This window comes from Megalops cyprinoides, chromosome 7 (assembly GCF_013368585.1).
Source record: "Megalops cyprinoides isolate fMegCyp1 chromosome 7, fMegCyp1.pri, whole genome shotgun sequence".
NCBI lineage: Eukaryota > Metazoa > Chordata > Actinopteri > Elopiformes > Megalopidae > Megalops > Megalops cyprinoides.
This window is the reverse complement of record NC_050589.1, coordinates 28,501,400-28,513,900: the sequence shown is the minus strand read 5'-3', so window position 1 is coordinate 28,513,900 and position 12,501 is coordinate 28,501,400. Positions and strand designations below refer to the sequence as shown.

The 12,501-nt window shown below is 40.4% G+C and overlaps 2 protein-coding genes across 3 annotated transcripts in view; one reads left to right on the top strand and one right to left on the bottom strand.

The window, feature by feature from the left end:
- LOC118781355 (protein kinase C and casein kinase substrate in neurons protein 1-like) overlaps window positions 1-4,736 on the bottom strand; it is a 64,632-nt gene extending 59,896 nt beyond the window's left edge. For both annotated transcript variants that reach the window (XM_036534353.1, XM_036534354.1), the window contains exons 1-2: window positions 4,708-4,736; window positions 3,190-3,333 (exon numbers count right to left, since the gene is read on the bottom strand). The gene's annotated coding sequence lies outside the window, so the exon portion shown is untranslated. The remainder of the gene's footprint in view (window positions 1-3,189; window positions 3,334-4,707) is intronic.
- A 2,555-nt stretch (window positions 4,737-7,291) lies between these two features.
- Window positions 7,292-12,068, top strand: LOC118781361 (40S ribosomal protein S10-like). Its single transcript, XM_036534361.1, has 6 exons — window positions 7,292-7,333; window positions 8,486-8,635; window positions 10,324-10,498; window positions 10,947-11,024; window positions 11,353-11,408; window positions 11,964-12,068. Exons 2-6 carry the CDS (start codon window positions 8,486-8,488, stop codon window positions 12,003-12,005), a joined length of 501 nt encoding a protein of 166 aa, XP_036390254.1. The 5' UTR covers window positions 7,292-7,333; the 3' UTR covers window positions 12,006-12,068.
- Window positions 12,069-12,501: the final 433 nt, after the last annotated feature.

Here is a 12,501-nt window from a genome sequence, read left to right as displayed (position 1 = left end):
TGATGCCACAGCCCAGATCAGAACCTTGGACAGCTCCCAGTTAAGCATACTGAATTGAAGGACATTCAGCCATAAACCTAGTGCTGAAATCCTCTGCTTATTCAAAAAACACAAATAAGTACAAGCTGCTGTAAACTCATACATCAACAGACACTTCTATGGAAACATGCTTTCTAAAAATAAAAGCTTTCTGCTGTCCCACTAATTGCCAAATATTATCGCAAGCTTCAAGGCCAAGCTGTCAGAAATACAACACACTACAATACACACATATCCAAGCAACTAGAACCAACTCTCTGATCAACACAGCTTCAGCAGTTCTCTCTGACTCTGAAAACATTGCAGCCTGTCTGCAGGCACCAGCACTCCAGGTAACAATAGCCTTGGTCGAGGTTTAGAACTTAACTCTGGCTATATTCTTTCCCTCTGGCTTGACAAAGATTCTTTCTGTATGCAAAATTACACATGTTGAAATAAACATTTACAGTAAAATCAATGTGATTGGCAGTATCCTTGATATTGGGTTAATCAAAGCGCCCCCCCCCCCCCCCACTGTATGTGGTATTTTGCGGTAATGTGAGATATCGTGCGGCAGTTGGTCTGTGACAGGGTGTAACAGTGTCAGAGTGCTGTAGTGTGTGGTAACGTGCAGTGGCATGTAGCTGTTTGTAGAACTGTGTGGAAGTAGCAGGTGCGTGGCAGTCTGTGATAATTAGCAGGACCCTTCTGCTAACAAATACGTGTGTCCTTTCTCAGTCTAGAAACAGAGGAGGGACTCAGAAGGCAAACTCCTCGCATCTGTGGTAAGGTAATTACAAGTCTTCATCAAAAGCCACAACTTCTGCCTCTGACTGAGAGAGCCAGAACTTACAGCTATCCACAAAGCTGAGGCGGTGACATAACACAACAGTATTAGAGATGTGGGAGAGATTCAAGTGACTCGAAAAGGTCAAATGTATGACCTCGGACTGAATATCGTGACTTTCTTTATGCGCCGTGTATTGCTTTACCTTCCCCACAGACTTCCTTCTGTTACCTAATATGATTAACTCCTCTCCCCTCCCCCCAATCTCTTTAGTGCTGGGAGTGTATGATACAAGGGTGTTCTCAATCCAGAGCGTGCTCCCTGAGGGCCTTGGGAGATGGCTTTTAAAAACATTGCCTTTGTTCAACTCCCAGGGGCCATGCAGGTTTCATGTACCCTGCTCCTGACCGATTCCTTTGCCATCTGTTGGCTGGCGTGTAACAACGGCAGCAGCAGGACGGCCAAAATGGAGAGGAGTCACCCTGCTGACACTTGGGTCATCATGTAAACAGACCCTTCACAATGCCTTTTCTCTCCGAGTGGAAAAAATATATTATTCCCACTGTCACAAGGCTAGACCTTGCAAATACTGCCAAAGCCTTGTAGATTATTACACTTTGTTATAACCCTTGAAAATGCAAGCACTGAACTTCACATATCAAGCATGTGTATCCCTGAATAACCCTTGCATCACATGTGATGGAGTTCAAGTCAATATTTCTACAATCTACTGAGTTCTCACGAGTTAAAATACATACTGAACTAGCTGTATGTATAAAATGAGGATCTACTTAAAGTCAGAAAGGTACTACTGAAACACAAGACGAACCTGGTGAATGTAGCAATGCAAAACTATCCACTCTGACACTTTTCCGGAAATGGTATGTGGTATTTGCAGTAACTTGAGATCATACTCTTGTGGTTTAAATCTCTGAATGTGTGGAGAAGGAACAGCAGTAGAGCTGGTCTGCAAAGATAAAGTGGGGACCTCCTGACGTCAGAGCAGATGTAACACAGGGCTACGACCGAGAACCCACTGATTAATTTGCCTATACCGTTTGCAAATGCATGTGGAAAATCCTACATCGTCAGTAAACGTTACAAAAATTGAATACATAGGTTCGAAGGTTGCGGTTAGATTTACATATTCAATCGATATACATATGACAAGCAGTCTCCATAATGTTTTTGGAGGGAGAACACTCTGATTCTTACATCTCCTATGTTTTACAATACTACCATAGGCTATTACATTATATATATATACAATATACAATATTCTCAAAACCATCGAAATGTTGTTCATCACAATACCTGGATCATTTGGAAAATCATTTGGAATTATTATTTTAATGATTCCGAAGGTGTTTTGGACCCAGCTGACATGCCAGAGACGGTACTGACTGTACCTTTGATACGCCGAAAATTGGACTATCCAGCTAACAGGGAACAGCGCTCACTCTCCCACCCGCGCAGGTTTGTTTATGACACTCTGAATATGGACGAGCCCGCTGTAATCGCACGGAGCAGGTCGCTACCTCATAATCTCAACCAGACTGTTTACACAGGGGATGTGCTGTAATGACAGTTTTGACATGAAGGAGTCCTGCTGGACCGTCGTTGCCTGGTGTGCTTTGGTGTCTTTGACAGACAGCTGTGAGATGTGTTTTCTTCCGTATTCTCTATATTCATATACAGAACCTGCCTCTTAACAGCGCACTTCCATTTAAACGACAAAGTCTATCCTTACCGTAAAGGTCAACTCAATAATACAGTTGATCAACCATGTAAATTTACTACTAGAATGAGTTGAATTACCAGTGATAAATAAAAAAAAATCGAACATGATTTAAATGAATTTGGCAACATACCCTACTCGGTGACCCCGTAGACAGAATTAGCGACTGATCCTACAAATACCCATGCAAACCTACATATACAATCTGGATATGTTTAAAGCACCATTTATTATTTTCATAATGTAGGCAGCTTTATTGTATCTATTCGGCTCACTAAACGAAGGAAAAAACCCAACTCTTGCATGCACCGATTGGATAAGTCTCCGTTAATCAACACGCAAACAACCAAAGGAAGCCAGAGAACAGTGTGGACGGTATTGGATAATTCCGAAAAAATATCTCATTTAAACGCATGCATATGTAGACCTAGTTAAAGAGTTCAACCTGCTGGAACTCCTCAACTTATACGGAATGAACTTCAGTGGACAGTGTCGTAACAGAACCAAATAAACAGGTGAGCTGTGGTTACAACATTCAGCTAACCCCGTGCTGTGACACTTTGCTTTCAAACACACAGCCTATCAATCACAAAGCACATTTCTTTCAAGTAAATACCGTGCAAACATGCTTCAGTTATTAACCTACCCGGAGATGCGTGATGCAGTAATCCAGCGAGACGGTAAACTGCAAAGCAATTCAACGATTTTCGTTGCAATGACAGAAGGTGACCCTGCTTCGCCGAGCGGCTCTCCGCATCCGTGAGATCACGATGCAAACAGCGAGAGGGAGCTGCGGAGCATCCAAGCACATTCGGTGGTTAGGGGGAGGTCCTACGGAACGTCGTAGTTAATATTCATGATAACGAACTTAGCTGAGCAAGAACTTCACCAAGCTTCAACGTAGCTGGAAATTGCTGAAAATTTTTAATAACGCTAATGACACATTTAACACTGTATTACAGACCGTGTTTATCGTAAAACGTGCAGCCAGCAGCCGCAATAGCCTACGTTGTAATTGCAGGATTGCAGCCACAATGAGGTGCACAATATGTAAACATAGATTTTTGTCAGGATTTACATATCTCAGATAATTAATTTTTATCGGCCTATTTCAATTGGTTGAAGAGGCGCAAAAAGGACTCGAATTTTTGAAACCTGAAACGATTATGACGATAAAATGATTTTGTTTTTGATTATGTTTACCAGCATGCGGGGTTTTCAATGCTAAAACTGTAAAAAGGCATTTATTAACATGACATCCGAAGTAAGGCTCATAGGAATCTTCTTAAATTACGCATAATATTTATTATTTACTATAATGCATGATTAGATTAACTTATTTCAACATTTTGGGATGACTAGTGACATAAAATTGTGGGTTGTACTCTGGTAGTAGTGCGTTGGAAACTCATAAAATTCGTTCTCAAGTCTTTATCCAACATTGTTGTCTGTCGTTCTATGCTGTACATTCGACGGCAGTTCTTTTGTCGCTATAATGATCCGACGTGAGGTCTGTGAGGTAATGGTGTTCACAGCTTGGATGGTGTCCCGGAGTTATATCTGCGGTAGCAGTGTTAAATTTGTGTGTATTAACATGGATTAATTGAGCTAATTGACAAAGACAACAGTCTTTCATTGGTGCTAACGTCGCTGTATCCAAAAACAAACATCATTGCATTCAGTTACAAGCGGATGATATGCACATTAAAGAAGGAACCATATCAAATCAATGTTAAAATTGCAGTTATTAAGAATTTCCGGGTGCCATTTTTAGCCTATCATTATCGACAGCTGTACGAATGGTGTTAATAATCCTAGTGTACCACCATCTGCCTGACTAATACCGTTAGCCTACTAAATGAAGCTAACGCTATAAGCAATGCAAGACCATGCTCAGTGAAGATGTGTAAATGTTTGCGTTATCTGAGCATGCAATAGAAGCAATTAGAGAGAATACACATTCGAAGAATAACTGCCGATAATAAATTGTTCTTTTTGGAAAATGAAAAAAAAAAAAAAAAAAAACATTTCGGTAACGATCTACATAGATTATATGCCTTGTGCAAAGATACAGCGGTATCTCACATAGATTAGCGGCACCTTTAAAACGCAAGGACAATTCTCCCCTCTACTGCCTGTCATTGTTATTGACGATCGGACAGACCTGGTTGTTGACTTACTGTTGGTTCACCAGATGCAACATTCCTGTGTTTTCTGTGGAGTATTGGAAATCCATGCCATTGAACCTTTTAAAGCCCAATTATTGTAAAACGAATATCTCTTGAAATGCATTACTGCATTACTATGCCATAATTAGAATAGTTGAACATAAAAACATCCATAAAAGCTATGCTTTTAAATTGAAATCCTGTGTGATTTTAGGTAATTTTAGAGATTTGACTTTTCAGGTGTTTAATTAGGCTACAGAAGGTACGACATACATTATTCTTACTGGATCATTTGTTGTAGTTTTAGTTCTGTTCTGTCAGATGATTTTATGATAGTGCTCATTTATTTATTTGTGAGTATTTTTTTTTTTTAGTATTTTTACATTTTCATTTTGTGTAATGTGGGACTGCAATGAAAATGAGCCCATGGCTATAATGGATACAATGTATGTTATGTGTGTATACACATGAATGTTTAATTGTGCATGTCCATTGGAAATAAATATATTTTTAAAAACCAGGCAGCATGGACAACAGAAAGCAGTTTGTGTTGAGTGGATAAGCATCATACTGAAACAATGAAGACAGATGCTACATAAATGATTACCATTTACAATTTGGAAACCAAGGGCTCATAGGAATGTCAGACTAAAGTGCAACCAACAGCAGAACTGCCACTATGAAAGGAGAAGGACAAAGAATCCACAAAAGTAACTAAAAAGCCAAGCTTAATTCTAACATTGTGTTAATTCTAACACTGTGAAGTGAAGTGTCAGGATACACCATTAAAGGAGAACTCCATTAAAATAATACAGGATTTATATGTATCAAGTGTTGTACTGGCATGTATGATTGATTTATCATTCCAAACTGTGTCCTGCATCTGAACACTCACTCTCTTCCCTCTACAAATGAAGCACAGTGGAGGTTCTCATTAGAATGAACAGAGAAAAATGCTATGTTATCCTTGCCTAAACTAGCTGCACTTTCTACTTTCTACTGAGAGCTCTCTGATGCTATAAGCGCACCAAGAATTGCATAAAGAAGTCTGAGGTGGGAGGGTGCTGTACCAATGTGCAGCTGGTGGTGACAATTTCATTGTATAAATATTGAATCACAAGCTAGACAGCTAAAACAAACCTAAAATCAAATTACAGGTGGCACTCAAAATCCTTCTGAAGATGGGTGACTTGCTGAAGAAACAGGATGAGTGTTTTCCCAATTTCTAGACAAAGGACTAGACCAACTAGTGGAGGTTCTGGTTCTGGACTTTTTCACTTTACTGGCTTACTGAACATGGTTCATAAAACAAGTTAAATTTCAATTTTTGACAAAAGCTCTCTTTTGTGTTTGCAGTTATTGAGTGGTGGCTGGTTAATTTGATGTAAATCTGCCTCTTTGCTGTAGACTACACTCAAAAAGTCCCACTCAATGGAGACCCACCAGTTTAATTTGTTCCAAGGGTTTAGACAAGCTGAGTGAGAGGAAGAAGAAATATAAATAGATAACCTTCCCTTTAACTGGAAGCCCGTGGGAGAGAGATTCAACATGTGTGTAAATGAACTGGACACAGCTGGTTGAGGAAACCGCTGTTCTTTTGTGGAGCCTCCAGCTGCTCCAGATTACCTCTAATAACAGACTGGTGTTAATTACTGTCATGAGCAGAAATGGGATACTAGCGGACTTAAATGCTGGATAAAGTCTGTTTGCTTTGTGGCATAGCTGTATCAGAGAATTGGTGTTTGCCATTTGGGGTCTTTAATTCACACTTTGAAATGCAATACTGTAAAGATGGTTTATTTTAACACACACAAGAGGTTATCGTTAATTCTGATTATATTCACGTTGACCAGAAATACCTACAACTATTTTTAATGTCAATTGTTTGCTTTATGTTTCATTTTTAATGACAATAGAAATGTAGCCAAAAAGCACTTTTATAAACGCTGCCCCTCGCTCAACAACTTCTAAAGATTGCGACTGAGTAGAACTGTAGAATTAGCAACTACAGCTCACAGTATATCGTATAATATTGTTATCACAAATATAGGAAAACGTTCAAAGACCAGAATTATATCGCGATGTTCTGTGTGCAAATGCACTATTTCTCCCTATTCTGTGTTGTCTGGTTTCTGGTCTAGCTAGGTGGGTGCATAACGGTTCCAGAAATGTATTCGGGTTTAACAGAAAGCCTTCAAAAAAATAACACATTTGTACATAGAACTAAAGAACTGTCTTTCCTAAACCACGCATCATAAAAAATACAGATAGCAACGATTTGTGGGTTAAGTCACCTGAACCACTACCCTAACAAACGTGTAAGAAGCTGACAAAAACACTAATATTTACGCTCCTATTTAACTGGAATGTAGAACGGAAATGGTTTTCTTTTATTCCAGCAAATACATGTTTAATGTATTTATTTGAATATATAACTAGACACTCTACGTTGCCTAATTCTTTATGTTTCCAATATCTGTCTTTCCTCACTAGTATAATCCCGCCGCTCGGAAAGCGATGACAGCCATTGTGTGTCAAACGCCATTTCCTGTTAAACAGCTAAACCCCCTTATTGCGCATGTCACTTTCTTTCCGGATCCAGGCTCATAGCAAGCTGTAGAGGTAGGGGAATGAGCCGAAAGCGCAATCTTCTTAGTTTCTCAAACATCGTAACATAGTCACCACTTTAACCTTAATAAAAGGATCAAGTCGCTCGTCGTAAAAGTACATGTGCATTTATTTCCTGTAAAACCCATCAAACGTTCTAGATGAACGGAACTTGTGCTGTCAGCTAGCTAGCTGGCAAATTTGCGACCAAGATCGCCGCGTATGTGCCATGGATTAGTTCACTATGCCTTTTCAAACCTGTGCAAAAACCGGAACACATTTATGTTTTTTTTTTCACGGCGCGGCTATAGATCAGTAGGGATTTGTGTCATCCATTAAAATCACAACAAGATCTTGTTTTAGTTACACTAACTAACTACCTGTGTAATGTTAGTTTAAGTGACAAGACATAACGCGATGTAGCCATCCTCAGATCTTCTCGGATGCAGAGAGAATCATAGCACGCGTTTCTTATTTCTAATATAATTTTGTAACGTTACCACTGAACTTGAATTAGCGGTCTACCTTGGCCCAGGAAGTAGACTACACAAGCAGGAGATGAGTTTGAATTCCGTTCTTTAATCACTACGCCACTGTGCTGTCCCATTTGTAGGTTTTATGTCCACGTGCTTCTGGATGATTTGTTGTAAAAAAAAAAAAACATCCTTTTATGAACATGAATCCAAATGAGTAAATCGGCCCTGCATCTGACACATGATTTCTGTTACTTTTTGTAGTGTAGCAAAATTACGGTTGTTGCATGACAATAATATAAATCACATCTGTTTGATCAAGGAGTTACCTGCTTATTTCCACAACCTGGTGGGATTTTTTGACAGCCTGTGCCATGGCTAATTCATAATTATAGTGTGTGTGTTTTGAAATGAAAATGAATTCACTATTACAAAGTAATAAGTGAAGAGCTTAACACCAGTCTCCCAGGTTACTGGTATTAACTGCATAGTTCAGGCTTGGCCCTTGAGCCCTCTAGTCTAGAGTTTTAGTGTATGAATATACTCAAGTGTGGTGTTCATTTATGCAGTATTTATTTAGGAAAACCAAAATTTGCCTTCTTTTTAAAACTATTACTGATTGCGGTGAGCATCAAGGCTGGTGTAGAGAAAAGAGCTAAAGAGCTTTTCTGTCATCTGGCTCCATTCCCGGCAGATGTTGATGCCCAAGAAGAATCGCGTTGCCATCTACGAGCTCCTCTTCAAGGAGGGCGTGATGGTGGCCAAGAAGGACGTCCACCTAGCCAAGCACCCGGAGCTGGCAGAGAAGAACGTGCCCAACCTGCACGTGATGAAGGCCATGCAGGTGATTGTGCTCGGCTCATCTTCCACCACTTCTGTTTCTAAGGACCTTTGCGCCTGCTGAGGATGGAGGGGGAGCAGGGCTAGTTTGCCGGTTCGATTCCCCACTGGGGTACTGCTGCTGTACGCTTGGGCAAAGTACTTAACCCACAGGTGCCTCAGTGAATATCCAGCTGTACAAATGAATAACATGTAAAAACTGTAACCTATGTAAGTCGCTCTGGATAAAAGTGTCTGTTAAATGACAATAATGTAATGAGGCTTATGTTTGTGTGAGGACTGTGTGAAGATCACAGTCAGTGTGTGATTGATGTGATCGCAAATTCAAGGGGTTTTGCATCACAGAAAAGGGATTGCATGATATACCTTACAGACATCAGTATTTTAATTTTATTTCTTGGACCGTTTTATTTCCAATATTTGAATTAGATGTTGATATTGTCAGTTGCACATTTTGGTGTAGTTTGAAGAGTGCATAATGATTATGAAAAAGGGATTTCTCCTTAAGTGCCCCTGTGGTGTTTATCTGCTATAATGCCTCCTGCTCATATCAATTATCTGATAGATAATTCTGACCATCAGTCACATTTTATGTGGAGATTACAGCATGAGTTAATGAACAGTCAGGATAACTGATGAACCGTTGCTGAAGCATGGTCACGAAATCTTTTTGACAGCAGACTGCCACCAGATAAGACCATAAAGTAAAATACGCCTGACTGCAGTTCTTGTGAAGGCTTTAATAGTTTCTTTGAAACAGTAAAAGTATTTGTGACAATTACTGATGACTAGCTGACGGACTCCTGCTGGCTGTAGTTAAAGTTTCCATGAAATCCGTTGTATCTGCTGGATAACCACTGCTTTGTGCTTTGTCATGTTTTCCCATTGAACGTGGGAAATGTGATGTGGGTGCATTTTAGGACAAGATGATGTATCATCTGCAACACTGCCTCCTTTGTTTTGTTCTGTATAATTGGGCCAGTCACCGTTTTACAGGAACTGAAGATGCTGTGGAAATGTCCACATACACACACACACACACACACACACACACACTTTCATTGCAGGCAGGTGTTTGTGGTGTTAGCCAGGGGGGATACCTTTCCCAGGTGGGGTTGCTAGGTCTGGCTGTGATACTGGAAACATGAGTAAGATTGATGGGCAAAATGAAAAAACTGGTCCAGAGTCAGGATCAATCAGGTCTTTTCAATACCCCATTTAACCTGGCTAATAATGCACATTATTAACTACAGTACCAATCAGAAATTTGGACACACCTGATTAGGATAATGGGAAACATGCATTCAAAGACATTTTGATATAAAGAGTTACATTTAAATGCTTGAAATGTGTTTCTTAGACAAATATAAATAGTGAGGTTGATACCTGTGTAGGAATTTCTTTCCAAAAAAATTTGGTCACTGCGTAATTCTGTCTGTATTATTTCATATTGTAGATGGCTTTACTGTTATTCACATATATGGAAAATTGTAAAAATAAAGAATAAAAGTTGTGTCCAAACTTCTGACTGTTACTGTATATAATAATGCTATGGATTTTACCTGTTTAAATTGTTTGGAACAAGGATTCGGTTACAAGTTTGTAAATGATGATAAGTAGGTATGCGCGTTTGGTTATGTCGTGGGTTCTGGTGGTCTGACCGCACGTCCCCACCCCTCTCCACTCCCGCAGTCTCTCAAGTCCTGCGGCTACGTCAAGGAGCAGTTCGCCTGGCGCCACTTCTACTGGTACCTCACCAACGAGGGCATCCAGTACCTGAGGGACTTCCTGCACCTGCCCCCCGAAATTGTGCCCGCCACCCTCCGGCGCCAGACCCGCCCCGAGACCGCCCGCCCAAGGCCCAAAGGTATGCCCGCGCACCCGGCATCACAGTGGTGCTGTCTCACAGAGAATGTGCTCCAGGTACATTATGTGTTATGCTGAAAAAAAATTCTCTTGGATTCTTGTACAGGATGCACTGTTGTCTTAAAGTTGATTATTAAACCGTTACCTGGGTCTTGAAGGTTTACAATATGTTCATGATAACCTGTTGGAAAATACACACCATGTACACATGACGCGATAGTTGTCTGTGCTAAACTTGTTTTCAGGATTGCCTATTCACTTTACAGAATTAACCTGTCCCTGTCTCTTAAAAAGGTAGCTCAGTCTTTAACTCTGTTAAATTGAATTGAGTGTGTTTGTGTAAAAACCAGTTAGGACTGACATTTCAGGCACCAGCACAGGCATTGTGAAATGCTTCCCCTGAGGCGGTAGTCTGGAGAATGGAAGTAAACGGCCTCCCTCTGTTGCAGGTATGGAGGGGGAGAGGCCAGGTCGCATGGCTCGTGGAGAGGCTGACAGAGACACATACAGGCGTTCCGCTCAGCCAGGTAAATACTGTACACTGACAATACCGGCTATGTCGCTGGTCTACACCAGGGGGTCCCAGCGAGCCTTTCCACCAACATCAATCATCATTATATATGGCCCTGTTGTCAGTTTTTTTGTGATTCCATCATTAGACAGACCAGTCACCATATGACCATTTGTTAGGTATGGTATAAGCAGCCCAGGGCAGTAAATCTGAGTAACTGTTGACTGGAAGCTGGCATTTGCAGAGCCGTAATTCCAAGCGTTGGATGGTCTTGGTGATGGGGGTGTTCTCAGCTTTGCGGAGCAGGCAGATTTTCAATGGTCTCAATCATCCTCTGCTTTCAGCCGGCGGCGACAAGAAGGCCGAAGCAGGTGCAGGAGCTGCCACAGAATTCCAGTTTGTAAGTACGCCGCCTTTCCAACCATAAAACGGTGGACATTTTCCAACATAAAGCAGCACGGCTTGCGTGTGTGGGAAAGAGTAGTGGGACACACTCAGTATATTCCGAGTATGAGCATAGAACAGTGAAACGTCAGAATCTAGCTGTGACGTGTGTGCATAGTACATTCAGCCAGACTTCACTGTGAGGATTCAGTATGACTTGCATGCGGGGTTAGAAGGCTGGGAATGGTATCCTTTCCTTCACACGTCTTCTTTGGATGTCTCACCACCCTGCAAACTTTGTGTACTGTCAAATTGCCGGGTATAATCCTCAACATCATTTTGTACTTTATTAATATACTTAATTCATACTAAAGATATGACATTGAAATGAGAGTTCATCATGGTATCGATACAGTTTTGAGTGAAGCCAAGGTGCTGTAAATCTACTAAACAATGTCCATATCTGTTTCTGTTAATGAGGCTGCGCTATCTTTGGATAGTAAACAGATGAACTTTTATTTGATCATAATACTCTTTAATAATCTGTTGTTGTATTTTTTGTGTGTTGCAGAGGGGTGGTTTCGGACGTGGCCGGGGACAGCAGCCTCAGTAATTTTATGCTCAGTTCCTGTGAATTAAAGTTCTGTAAAACACACGCTCATTGCTATGGTGAATTTCTTTCCTGTATGGATGTCCCTTCAAAAAGGGACAATACCTCAATTTTGTACATTACAACAACTACTTTGAATTTTTTGTGAGAATGTTTCATGTTTTGGACACTGTGAAAATAAAAATTTAAGTGTGAATATGAATGATTTTACTACTTTAACCTATATGTTGTCCCAAACCATGAATTTTATGAATTGTTAAATGATCCTCTATTAATGTGCCTGTTTAATTATAAAAATAAGTGGCATTACAGTGAATGCCCAAAGCAGGTATATACAGCTCGGTATGCGACTTCCAAATTCCATTAACTGTTCTCTCTGCCACTGTGGTAATACTCTGTGGTATTTGCATGCCTTATACATCCCCTTGTTCTGAATTTTAATTACAAATCATTAGTTTCTATGTTATTCAGTTTAAATTGTTAATTATTTAGATCCAGT

Coding starts and splice junctions, on each gene's coding strand:
- LOC118781361 (XM_036534361.1), top strand. CDS start 8,486: ATGTTGATGCCCAAGAAGAATCGCGTTGCCATCTACGAGCTCCTCTTC. Junction 8,636..10,323: donor ACGTGATGAAGGCCATGCAG/GTGATTGTGCTC, acceptor CCACTCCCGCAG/TCTCTCAAGTCCTGCGGCTA. Junction 11,409..11,963: donor CTGCCACAGAATTCCAGTTT/GTAAGTACGCCG, acceptor TGTGTGTTGCAG/AGGGGTGGTTTCGGACGTGG.